The sequence below is a fragment of the Crotalus tigris genome, unplaced genomic scaffold (genome assembly GCF_016545835.1).
Source record: "Crotalus tigris isolate CLP2741 ecotype Arizona unplaced genomic scaffold, ASM1654583v1 scf7180000024434.1680833, whole genome shotgun sequence".
Classification (NCBI taxonomy): Eukaryota; Metazoa; Chordata; class Lepidosauria; order Squamata; family Viperidae; genus Crotalus; species Crotalus tigris.
The window spans coordinates 548,940-561,899 of record NW_024100602.1 but is presented as its reverse complement, the minus strand read 5'-3'; the positions used below and the strand labels follow the sequence as shown (position 1 = coordinate 561,899).

The window sequence follows — 12,960 nt, the reverse complement described above, 5'->3', positions numbered from 1 at the left end:
AACACGCATGCGCAGCAGCGCCCCCATGTGCCGCCCCTGTGCGGCGCACATGCGTGGTGGCGCCCCCTGCGCCGGCTGACAAAAAAAATGGCGGGTTGCATTGTTTGGCGACCCCCGTGAAATGGTCGATCGACCCCAAATGGGGTCGCGACCCACAGGTTGAGAACCACTGCTTTAGATCGTATTTATGCTGAAATATTGAAAATTCAAAAGGATTCACAAACTTTTAAGCACTACAGCATATTAGGTCAGAATAAATAATGAGATCCATTCTGGATCTGCATAATTAAATAAGGCTAATCCACCTGCCTTAGTACTGCTGGAAAATAATACACCAAAGTCGAGCTTCAGTAACTCTTTATTTGGCCAAGGCCCTTAGATGGGCAAAGACACAAAGGCACGAGGGTAGCATTGACACACAAACATTCAGTGTGGAGATCAGCTGGTTACAAGGTCTCCAGCATGGCACTTAGGAACACACATTACATGGGTCAATGCTTGACTAAGAACCCCCCTCCCCTATTTTAAACAATCCCATGTTTAATTTTAGTGCACAGAAACATAAAATGATTGACAGATAGAGTTAATCTTTATTGACCCATTTTAACTCAATTGTTATCCCATTGAGGGATTTGCTATCACCTCCAGAAAATTTAACTTTTATTCTGCCAGCCTGGCATTTTCATTCAGCCTGCATCTCTAGCAAGGAACTAATTATCCCTTCCATATCATTGCCCATCTATTTGTAATATATATTAAGAATGCCCTGCAGTCTCCACATTTATTATAAGCTGTTGTGCTAGATTCCAGTGTTACTTAATTCATTTTCTACAATGGTGTTTCTCAACCTTGGCACCTTTAAGATATGTGGACTTCCTGATGACTTCTGGGAGTTGAAGTCCACACATTGTAAAGGTGCCAAGATAGAGAAACACTGTTCTATAAAGATATATAGTATGGCATTATCTAGGAACAGCTGTCTCTTTAGCTTTACAGCATTGTATAAAACATGCTGTTGCTTATTTTGGATACATATAGGGTTAGAAATGCCATTATTGTGTGATATAATATTTTGGACTAGTGATCAGCATCCTGAGATTCATTTTTATTTTAAAGCAAATGTCTAGCCATTAAGGCAGCAAAGTCAGGCTTGAAACATTAATGGAATGTGTGGTAAAATTTCAGAATCCAAAAGAGGGAAGTGTGGGTGGAGACTAAGTATTTGTGTGCAAATAACTTCCAGTTATGAAGTAGGAAGGCATTTGCAAAACTTTGCCTTGTCCTATGATTAGCAGAAGCAAGATTTTAATAAAGTAACGATACTCCCTTTTTAACATTTGTAAAATAATACAGCTGTATGTATATGACACTATGGTAAATGAAAACCATGTAACATCTCTGGAGCTTAGTTAATCTCTTCCTATTGTGGCCCTTAGAAAGTGACCTACATCTCATGTAAGGAAGGGATGATTGTGAAATGATGTCTGTCATACAAGAAGCTCACAGTGAAAGCGGCCTTAGCAAATTGTGTAAAACACAAGGCTAGAGTAAAGAGTGGAAAAGATCCTGGATCTATTCTGGAGCATAAAGCATAGCAGAACTCAGACATTCTTATCATGCTGATCTGCAAAACTGTTAAAAGTCACATTCAGAAAGTCTAGAATTCTTAATTCCACTCAGTATGTTAATTCTTTGCTTTTTGTATTTATTCATTTATTTTTTATAAAGAAAGGAAGACTGAGCAGTGAGGAATCAACTGGAGGTTTAGGGACATATAAGAAGATAGAAAATTAAGCTAAATGCAAGTTCTTTAATCTTCCTTTGACCACTGGAAACCAACTCAGCTGATCATATAATGTTCCAGCTGTGTTAGGTTTGTGGCAAGAAAGATGGATGGATTGTGCCCAACTCAGTTGTGGGGTTATATAGGATTAGCAATCTGTCTAATGGAGAATGCTTCTGACAGAGGAAATGCTATGATCTTGGATGTGATCCTGACAGGAGACATAGGCTTCATGGCTGAGTTTTGGCACCAGTTCACATAATAGGGGCCAGGCTGCTTAAGGAAATGATAAAGGCAAGCAGGATTCAGTTATGATAGTTTGCATCCTAGAGATAGTATTTGCCTCTGTGAATTTTGTACTCCACACTCTTACCAACCTGTGGGTTAGGCTGCCAGTCATAAGAAAGCCCTGTATTATTGTAGAATTTATGCCCCTTATGCTGTCAAGCTGTGTGCCATTTTGGAGGCACTCTGTGCACGTTGGACCACTGTCTGGCACTTTTCCCGTCGCAAGAGTTTGTTGTTTTCAAAAAAGCCTTCATTACGGGGTATCCCATGAGAGCCATCAGGAAAAGTCAAAAGTCCTGTGGGAGAAAATAGAACATTATTGTTCAGTAGGAAAGTTGATTTGTGCATGCAGTACTATGAAATATGTCTGCATGTATCTCAGGGGATGTTATTTTTAAACAAACTCTCACTTATGCCCTGTTCCATGCTGCAGCAGAGTTCCCAATATAGATTTAATCCACAATTATTAGCTTTGCTGCATAGTTATACCCACAGGACGTAGCCTTATCACTCACCAAAGCCATCAACCCGTCCACCCTTGAATTCTCCCTCGAAGATCATGTTGTCATAGCGTGTGAAGACACCAACACCATTGAATTTTCCCTGCATAAATTCCCCCTCATATCTGCAACAATAACAGGAGTGTGTCTGATTGGACGTTGCTATCTCATCTGCAATCACTATAATAAAGTTCTTAAAACAACAGTACTAAACAAAAGGAAAAGGGCCATAGAAGTATTAATGAATTATCTTAAAATGTCCAACAGCCATTCTACAGTCTACTATTGATCTACATGAAAAATTATATGGCAACAAATATTATGGGATATTTTTGTTACATACTTGTATTTAAAAAATTCATGCATGCAAAAAGTAGCAATACACAGTCATTCTGCAAAATTCTTTATCATACCATGGGTAATCTGTACTACATATTTATTCATATTTTCTGAAAATGACTCAGATCATGCATGTGTGTACTCTCTTTGTACTAGCTAGCTGCTAGCACTATGCTACTGAATTCACAATCCAGTACCCACCTGGAACCATCTGCAAAACTGAGCACTCCATATCCATTGAAGAGACCATTTTCAAAATGTCCAACGTAAATGCTGCCATCAGCAAAAGTCAATTGTCCGATTCCATGTCGACGCCCTAATGGGAGAAAATGAGCAGCATTACTTTTCTATCAGTGGCCAAAAAGACAACAATGTTTGGAGGCCATATCTTATCAATCACTATAGTGACATTTTACTTTATATTAGTTTCAAAATGAAAAGAAAATAATAACAGAGTCCATGCCAGATAATCTGGTAGGCAGATCAAGAATAAAAGGAACCTCTTGTTGTTTGTTCCTTTTACCAAATATTATTTATAAAACATATAAAGGCTGCATTATTCCATGCATTATTACATCATGCATAGGTTCACAGCACTCTTTTAAAAAAGATTTATGAATCTCAAGGAAAAGTTCTAGTTTTCTAAATTTGTCTGTGTAGCCACTACTATAAAGACTGTCATATACTGCACTGATTCAAAGTATATCTCTAAAGAACACTTTTTTCCAGCTGAACCCTGTGTTGAAACTGGCTGGAAGTGGAGTTGGCTTAAGAAATTGCTGTCCAGTTTTCAATCCATTTTTCAACTTTGATAATGAAGTTGGCCAGGTGTTCTGGTTACTATGGTCCCAACTGGTATAAAAACAAGAATTCCTTTCTTTTCTAGAAGTAGATTTTTGAGGGCATGTGATTTTCACTGATAGATCTTTGGTATGCCTCATAAACACTCAGTTGACTCTTCCTTATAATTTGGTAAGCTAAAAATAAAATGAAATTTGATAAATAAATAATAAAATATTTCTGTCTGATGCACTGGGTGGATGGGGGCGAAAACATCCTTCTTCCTGTCATTTGCACTAGAAAGAGGAACTAGTAGAACTCTTGTGAATTACAATTGAGTTTTTAAAAAGGAAAGAAATGGTTTCACCACTTTCTTTTATCACTTCTGCAGGAAACTTAAAGCAAAAAAAAAATCCAGCATCTCACCAATATACTGACAGAGAAATAGGGGAAAAAGTCCAATGATCAGTTATCTGTACATACATTTTTGGTATGTTAATTGTACATGTGTATAGGAATCAGTGAAGGGTGCTCCAGAGCACCACTTATCAAAGATAGAAAGAAATCCCATAATATCCAAAAACCACTGTACCTGACAAAGTACTGGAAGTTTCAGTATTTACTTCCTCCCCCACCCCCACCAGAGACTAATGTCCCAAAATAAGTGTGGAGAGCAGTGATCAGTGCTGGATGGGAGTAGGTATGCCAGTAGCTCCATACATTGGACATACTGAAGCACAGATATCGGATACATAAAATGAAAGTGCAACATTACCTCTGTGGACAACAGTAAGTAGATTTATTTACCCCAGTCCTTTCCTTCCAGGCTTTACTCTTCATATAGTCATAAGGTGAGGGGAAAAGTTACACTGAAACAGAATTCCTAAAGTTGCCCCACTTTTGAAGAGCCATTCTAGGATTTTGTTTCTGTCCTGGCAGTAGGAAAAGGCTTTGTTAATTGTCCTATTTGTTGTCAGATAACACAGGTGACTGGAGAACATTAGTTTAACTCCAAACAATAATCCTATTGCTGCCTAGATTTACATATTGTATGACTTGCAAATCCCACATGATCCTATTAAGTATATTGATGTACTCTGGGCCATCATTAGTAACCAATAGTATACTGTACAGGGATAATGAAGGGGGTCATCTCCATCTCCTGATAAAGATATCTGGGTGAGGAGGGCAGAGAGCATAGTATTCTTAGACACTTTTTCAAAGAAAATCTATTTGCAGAACTAGTTTTAGAAGTTCACCAGGAGGAAGCTTATGTTCTTTGTTGCCCACCCTAGTAGAGCCATTCTTTGCAATAGTCAAGATAGTGTCTTGTAGAAACTATTGCAAAGTTGAAATTGAGAGTTTGTAGCCATCCTTCTCTAAAAGCTATGCAAGCATCTTCTTTGTTAAATGGGATGAATCACCTCTACCCACCTGTAATTCCTCATAATGCAAGCTCCTTTTATGAAAGAAATCAGAGGTTTCCTGGCAAGAGCGTGGATTCCTTTCATCAGCTATAACTATGATAGCAATTGTTTTTAAGCACAACATAGTTCTCCAATTTTAGAAATACAGTATGAACACACGGTACATATTTCTTGTTTCTGAGAAAAGAGGTAGTGTAAATACTATTTATTGTTAATGACTAATAGCATTGCAACTGTAGTTTCCAATTGCTTTGTTTTCAGTCCAATTTTCTGTTTACAGATGTGTACGGATTTGAAGTATTCCTTTATTTTTGTGCATCTAATATATGTTTAAAATAAATAAATTCTTTCATTTCACTCTGTTTGTTGAGACTTCTTTTACGTTAGGAGGCTTTACTTGTTCTATGATCATTTTCATAACTTCATCTTAATAGAATTCCTGATCTAACCAATTTCAAAACAGTTTATTCTATTTCTTAATGACAATAGAAAAAAATGATCTGGCTGAATTCTCCATAGTAATAAAAATAGTATGTATTTTTCCCAAGCAGGGTCCCATAAGTAAACTGCATCTATGAAAAATTCACTTACCTTCCTTCCATTCCCCACAGTATTCCTCTCCACTAGAGTAAGTGAATGAGCCCTTAGTCAAGGTCATTATACTAACTTTCAGGAAGACAGGATAGCAGCTGCAACAGAAGGTTCAGGAAAATGAAAACAGCATAAGACAAGTATGAAAGCAGAGAACATTTACAAAATTGTGGGGTCCTTGGTGCTCTTTTAGCTTGGTAGCTAAAAGAGTTTCTTGAAGATGTTTTGTTACCAAACTAGGTAACATCATCAGTGCTAGGAAGGAGTGGAGTTTATATTTACAAAACTATGTACTATGAATGGGAAAGGTAGACAATGGGTATTGTCAAGAGAAAGGGTGCACAGAGTTTCTTACTACAGCAGACTTAGTTTGCCCCATTTTGAAATAAGTAAATAATTACCATCTAAAAGGGCCTCCTATAAGTCCTTTGTCCAAAGTAATCTATCATTAAAATCAGAGCAACCATATTTTATTAGATTTGGCTCCACTTATAAGAAATATGATCTGCACACCATCTGAGCTTGATAGTAAAACAGACATCATTTCTGGTGTTGCACAGACATCACAAAATCATAGTATTCATTTTATGCATGACATTAGCAAACATCACAATATATTTTAGAAAATATATTTTGAAATTACTTCGTTATGGAGTTACACAGTTATTCATAGCTGGGAATGACTAATTAGCCTAAGGACAATATAAAGGACAATATAAAACTCAGAGAAAGTGGTTTAATCCCAAATCAAGAAAAGCCAATGTATTTTCTCATTAAGTTATGAAATAACTGTGCATTGATAGGATTAATGTTTTTATGGTATTGAACATTAAGAATTTTAATGATCAAATTGACAGCATATGTTATATGGATACATCTAACAGGCACATTGTTTTGATGACTGGCAGATTATTTTCAAATGTTCTGATAAAATAAGAATGGGTTAGTGAAATAGTGAAATAATGTATTTAGGATTGAAATAAAATATAGCACTGGAGAGTGCTGCTGTCCAGATTCCAGCTAGCTAGATATCACCCTACAGTTCAACTTATTCCCATATATATTCCTGAAAATGGCATCTTTGAAACATTAACAAAACACCAGACAATCTTTGTATTTTCATATTGATATCACTTAAGATCTTCAAAAACAATTTAGTGATTGAGGATTTGAGAATGACTTCTAAAATACTAATAGTAGCATATTGCAGATAGTGGCCTCAAATCAGACAGTTTCCTTCAGTGTGATAAAAGTAAATTTTTATCCTGTCTTTCCTTAATTAAGTTCAAGAGAGCAAGCAAAGCTACCTCCCCTCTTCTGCACACATACCATGATACCTTAAATTAAAAGAATAAGAATGGACAATGCCATCCATTGTATTTCAGGGTTGAGTCATAATAAATGGAAACTGGTGTTTCCGTTAATATTCTGCAATTATATTCGTATGAACTTCAAAGCAACTGACAGTCTGAAAGAAAATAATAAAAATTAAAATAGATCACTTCCAGTTCAACCATTCCCCTAAATCCTAAACATATAAGAATAAATGTCTTAAACATAGGTTATGATATGCTTTACTCTTGTGGGATCCTCCCTCAAATGGTATTGATGTAGTAGTTCAGTTCTCACTCCAGAGATTGATCTGCAGATTTCATTCTACAGATTTTTCTCCATGCTAGTTGTGAGAGCAACTTTGTGCTTTCACTAGAAAGCATACAGTATTCAATCCTTCTGCAATAAATTTAAGCCTTACATTTTGGGCTGCTACAGTTTATTAATTTTATTTCGCTGTATTAGATTTAAATGCAGCTTGAGCAAAAGAGCACCATGTATGAAGTATTCATGACTGCAATGTATCTGGACTAGCTGTGGATACAACCTAGGTGGTCTCTATCAAAAAAAGAGTGCAGCTGGATCAACTCAAAGATGCAGACCACCCTTGCACAGCAGGTAATCAAATGGAAGTAATCTGAGTTGCATACTAATAGTAGTGAAGTGTAATAGAGTTACTGCCTTTCTTTCAAATAGTTGGAACATCTACATGTTTTATTGAACTGTATCAACTGTGGCATAGATTCTAACAGTCTCATGTCTTTGAGATTCTATCAGCCTCTTTGATTTTGCAAGGTTTCTGTGCTTCTGAGTTGCTTTGTTCATCACAGCTTCAACAGCCCGAGTTGGCTATTGTATCTGTTATATTCCTATGCTTTTGATAGTCACTAAAAACTAGGAAATAAAAAGTGGACAATACTACATAAGGAAACCAATTCCTTACTCATAATTGTTGCTGCTATAGGAATTACTTATGGTTGGCATAGTGAGAACCATTCTTTCCTCTCTAAGTAATGAATGGCTATATGATTACCTTTGGAGAGAAAAGAAAAGCCAAAGATTGCTGGAAAATTAAACATTACAAAAACATTAATGTTTTTTGAAGCTACAATAACCAGTCTGACATATATAAAAAAGCTATTACTACTCATGCTTTCTTTCATCCTGCATGCCCAACTTGTCTTTATTGTTAGTTCTTCAGGAGCAACATTTGGAGATACATCAACTCCAAAGATAATTATATTTTTCATATATTCATCTATTCAGTACAGGGAAATGCACTAATATTCTGCCGGCTTTTCTGTTGCTTTACGCTATATGTTCTGGCTGTAATCCTTTGAGGAAGAATGAGTCACAAATGGTCGGTAAGCAGTAATAGTATATGGGAAAAATGCTCACTTCTCAGTCTCAGTGGTGGCCATATTCCTCAGACATCTCCTATTAATGGATTAGCTATTCAGCATACTAGTGCTATGTGCTTCTCCTGAATCCTCTGTCAGTCATTCTCATACACCATTGGATAAGCTGTTAAGCATGAACATCATTTCTCATACTGGACAGTATATAGTACACAAAGACAGTAATTCCGAGTGTAAAAACCAAGAGGTTCCTGAGAAATAATCACATGTACTATGGATCAACAACAAAAGATGTTATGTTCTGTTTTCTTGATAACATCTCCAATTCATTTTAAATTTCTTTTTTATTTGTAAGGATCAACTTAGAAAAAATAGCCTTTTTTGTCCATAGCAAATAAAGCCAAGATTATAAAAACAGGAGTGCTCATTTACTATATTATATTAAATGAGAAAACTAGCAGCATAATAACTGTGAAGTGAACTAAGATTTCAAAACTAGTCTCAGATTCAAGCCATACAATATCATACATATACCAATACATCTTGTAGGAGAAAGTATAGAGGAATGTTCCCCAACTTGATTTTCTCCAGATGTGTTGGATGACAACTTCCATAATATCCAGCCAGTGTGTCTATGCTGGCTGAAGAAAGCAAGACCGATCATTCAATATATCTGGAATATGCTAGGTAGGATAAGGCTGGTACAAAGGAGCAAAATGCATTGTTCATCTTTTCTCAAATGCCAACCAGTCACATTTTTAAAAAGTTGCTGCTGTGGAAAGATACATTTGCTTTCCTTTGAAGTGAAGATTTTGTAATTAATAATCAAAGCTGGCTAAAGGGCTACACAAAAAGAATTAGAGACCTGCTTGTTCTTTCATGGATCTTACAGTATAATGACTACTACTTCCCTGGAAATAATTACAGCTATTTTATACGGAGCAGAGCAACTGCAGTTGCTCAGCAGCAAATTATGCGGGTAGCAGTTTCCCAATTTCTGAGGACATCTCCACACACTCCCTTAATCAGCAGAATGTGATTCAATGAACAAAAAGCCAGCAATCAAAGAGGACCTACTGTACTCCTGTGTTTTAGTTTCTCCTTTCAGGCAATGCTAACGTCCTGAGTCATCACTTACCCCCAGGCAGCATCCCTCAGTAGTGGAATCAAAACTGCTCACTGCAAAGTCTCTTTTGACAGCTTCGCGACCGAGCCCAGCATCCTTAAGTCATGCCCTGCATCCCGAAACCACGCCCATCTAGTAGACTACAACGGCTCTGCACCCCGCTTTACCGGTCGTGCTGCTTGTTTCCACTCAGCCTTTCTTCACGTTGCAGTTTCCTGCCCCCAAAGCCTTCCTATCCGCCCGGATTCCACGCAACATTCCCGGCCACGTCATCCCTAGGCTTTTATCTATTCATTGCACCACCAATGACCGCGCCCCTCACCTGGATGCAAGCTTTGTAGCAGCTGCCACCAGCCGCACGCCCATTTGCTCTCCCCCATGGGCCACCGCCTCCCTCCCTCCGCTATGCCAGGCTTCCCCCCATCCATCTCTCAGGGCACTCGCCCACTAAGAATTGTCCGCTCTCGCTGTTGGTGGTTTCCTAGACTACCGGTAGTAACGCGCCCCTCTATTGCCCAGCCTTCCGGCTAATTCTCCCTTCTAATTCTCCCTTCCCTCCGTGGCCTTCTTTGTGAAGGGCAAGGAAATTTTCACGGAACGGCCATATTTCTGAGGGGCAAAAAGACAAGGTTTTTCCTCTCAACAGAAGCGAGAGGCTGCGGTGCTGAGGCTCTCCAGCGCTCCCTTCATCTGCGGGGAGATGTCTGCTGCAGCTCCCAAGAGACAAAATTTGGGAAAGGATGCTGAAATAGGCAGTACCCTTGAAGAAGAAGGTCAAAAAGGCTTTTACGAAACAATAAAACTGTTTTCAAGTTTCTGACTTTTGTTCAGTAAGGAATGCAATGAATGTTTCTTTATGACTACTGGATAATTTTGGATAAGATGGCTGAATTTTGTTGAATGATATTTATGCATTGAAGTTGTTTTTAAACTGTCTGTTAAAATCTTACACCCCCCCCCCAAAAAATGATAGTGATCCACAGTAAGGAAATGAGTATTTCATTTCAACTCCATGTATGTTTGAAGCAATTCCATTAATAATAACAATTTATTAAGCTTGTATGCTGCCCTCTAGGCAGTATCAGAATCCCTACATGTGTTAGGGGATTTAGAGAAAGACATTTTTTTTAAAAAAAAAACAAAGCCACCAGTTTCAAGGAACTTGGAAGATGTAAGTTGTGCCTTAACTATGACCTTTTTATTGCCAGAAACATTCAAACTAACTATCAGAAAATAGACCAGCAAAACAAAAAGGTGTTTGATTTTAACTTATGACACAACAGCTGGTTACAATAGCCATTTGAACAAAATAAAATTTAATTTTATTAAATTAAAAAGCCACACTCAGCCAGGAATTATCCAGAACCAAAGAAAAAATACAGAAGGATGAAAGAAACAATGTAATCTACAAAATCAGCTTTAATCATTGCAACCAATTCTACGTGGAACAAAGATCACATCAATTAAAAACTAGGATCCATGAACACCGGCTGGCAGTCAAATGCCACGATTCCAAATCCTTAATCTCTACCCACACCGACACCAAGGAGCACAAGTTCAATTGGAGCAGCACAAAAATCATCGGCCGCCCTCATTCTACACCCAAGCTATATGCCATGCTACTGAGTTCATCGAAGCCTGGCACTTGACAAGCAATTCCATCAACAGACACATCAACCTACAACCAGCCTACAAACTACCCTCAACCAACCCTCGCAAGCCCCTCTCCCACCAGCAGTTCACCTCCCAATGACCCTGACCTGGTATAACCTCCCCATCACAAGACCCATCACAAGATGTATCACAGACCCTCACTTGACACACCCACACCTGAAGCCTTATAAACAGAAGAACACTGACACTGACATCTGCCTAAACTCTGCTGAAGATGTTGCCTAGCTTGGTAATGAAACATTCAGAAACCAACCCACAAGCTTGGAGAACGAACCTTCACCCTCATCCTACACCCAAGCTACAGATAGTTGCCACTATTGCATAAAATTTAATGGGTTAGAGGAGTTATATTAAACAACTGTGACCCATTTGATTATCTTTTCAGAGATACTTCCTGAATGCCTTTAACAATGGACAAGCTTCTAATTTACTGCCTTCCCTGGAAAAGGGAGGGAGAGAGATATTCAGAGATGTATTTGTCCTGAAAATAGCCCATAGTGAACTCTATAGCATAATAAAACATTAAGAGTTGACCACAGGAAATGTTTTATGACATTTTGTATTAATTTTTATGTTACTAAATATTTTATAAAATTTGCCAAATTTCAATTCCATGGGTATCACAGATTTTGGATTTTGGACATGTTCTGCAAGCTAGCCCGTTTGAGGTACCTTGGTTCAAAAATTGTTGCCTGATGATGCATTGTTTCACCCAGTTAAAGATTACACACAAACATGAGAATTTTACTAGTATATAGATTACGACTGATATATTAGCATTGAGGCTAGGCAAATATCAGAAAACTTCTGCTTTACCAACTTAGACATGTGTTTTGACCTTACCTTTGCAGAACATGGGATGGAGGTGGTGTGACCTTTCTGGGCCTCTCTGGCCTTTCGATACCATCAACCATGGTCTCCTTCCAGAGTGGCCTTGAGGCTTGTGAATGAGAGGCACTGTGTTGTGATAGTTCTCCCTCCATGGCCTGTTCCATTCAGTGTTGGCAGTGGTTGAGAAGTTAAGCCATAGGCCCCTGCAATATGGGATGTCCAGTGCTGGAGCCTTTCGCCATTCTCTTTTAACAGTTGCATGAACTGCTAGGTCTTCTGGCATTTGTTGGCATAAAATTTAATATCATCAGTATGCTAATGGTACCTAATTATATATCTTTGGCAGGGGAGGTACTGTCTTCAACTCAATCCTGGCAAGATTCATGGGTATGGGTTTCTCCCCCCCCCCGGTCTAAATAATACTTTATTTTGACTTTGGATACAGTGGCACTTCACCAAATTGAGCTGGTGCACAATTGGGGGGGGGTGTTCTTCTGAACTCACAACTTCTACTCAAGGAGCAGATGGCAGTTGTGGCTAGGGGGACCTTTGCATAGATTTGTCTAGTGTGCTAATTGTTTCCTTTCCTGACCTTGCTCACGGTCACTCATACCTTGGTCACTCCCTGTTTGGATTATTGCAATGCATTTTAAATAGATCTGCCCTCGAAGTCCACCAAGAAACTTCAACTGTTTCAGAATGCAGAGCATGCATAGTAATGGGGTCCCTAGGTTTTCTCATGTAACACCTCTGTTTTGTGAACTGCACTGCTTCCAGTTTCCTTGCAGGTGTAACTCAAGGTGCTGGTCATCACATTTAAAGCCCTAAATGGCACAGGATCAGGTTATTTGTGGGACTGTTTTTCCCTAAGGACATTTACTCATCCTATTAGGTCAGACAGCGTGGCGTGCTCCTAGTCCCTCCTCTAAAT

At 38.4% G+C, this 12,960-nt stretch overlaps 1 protein-coding gene across 4 annotated transcripts; it reads right to left on the bottom strand.

Annotated features, from left to right (window-relative positions):
- Positions 1–340: 340 nt before the first annotated feature.
- MORN4 (MORN repeat containing 4) lies at positions 341–9,934 on the bottom strand. 4 transcript variants are annotated; one of them, XM_039331091.1, is made up of 5 exons: positions 9,847–9,934; positions 5,709–5,806; positions 3,112–3,226; positions 2,587–2,696; positions 341–2,367 (listed from the first exon to the last, which is right to left on the bottom strand). In XM_039331091.1, the coding sequence occupies exons 1-5, from the start codon at positions 9,888–9,890 to the stop codon at positions 2,219–2,221; spliced, it is 516 nt and encodes a 171-aa protein (XP_039187025.1). In that variant the 5' UTR covers positions 9,891–9,934; the 3' UTR covers positions 341–2,218. The 4 variants fall into 4 exon arrangements, with proteins under 4 accessions (XP_039187025.1, XP_039187028.1, XP_039187029.1 ...); XM_039331094.1 differs by lacking the exon at positions 9,847–9,934 and adding an exon at positions 9,537–9,821; XM_039331095.1 differs by lacking the exon at positions 9,847–9,934 and adding an exon at positions 9,692–9,812.
- Positions 9,935–12,960: the final 3,026 nt, after the last annotated feature.

Coding starts and splice junctions, on each gene's coding strand:
- MORN4 (XM_039331091.1), bottom strand. CDS start 9,890: ATGGGCGTGCGGCTGGTGGCAGCTGCTACAAAGCTTGCATCCAG. Junction 2,697..3,111: donor AGTTTTGCAGATGGTTCCAG/GTGGGTACTGGA, acceptor TTATTGTTGCAG/ATATGAGGGGGAATTTATGC. Junction 2,368..2,586: donor TGGACGGGTTGATGGCTTTG/GTGAGTGATAAG, acceptor TTTCTCCCACAG/GACTTTTGACTTTTCCTGAT.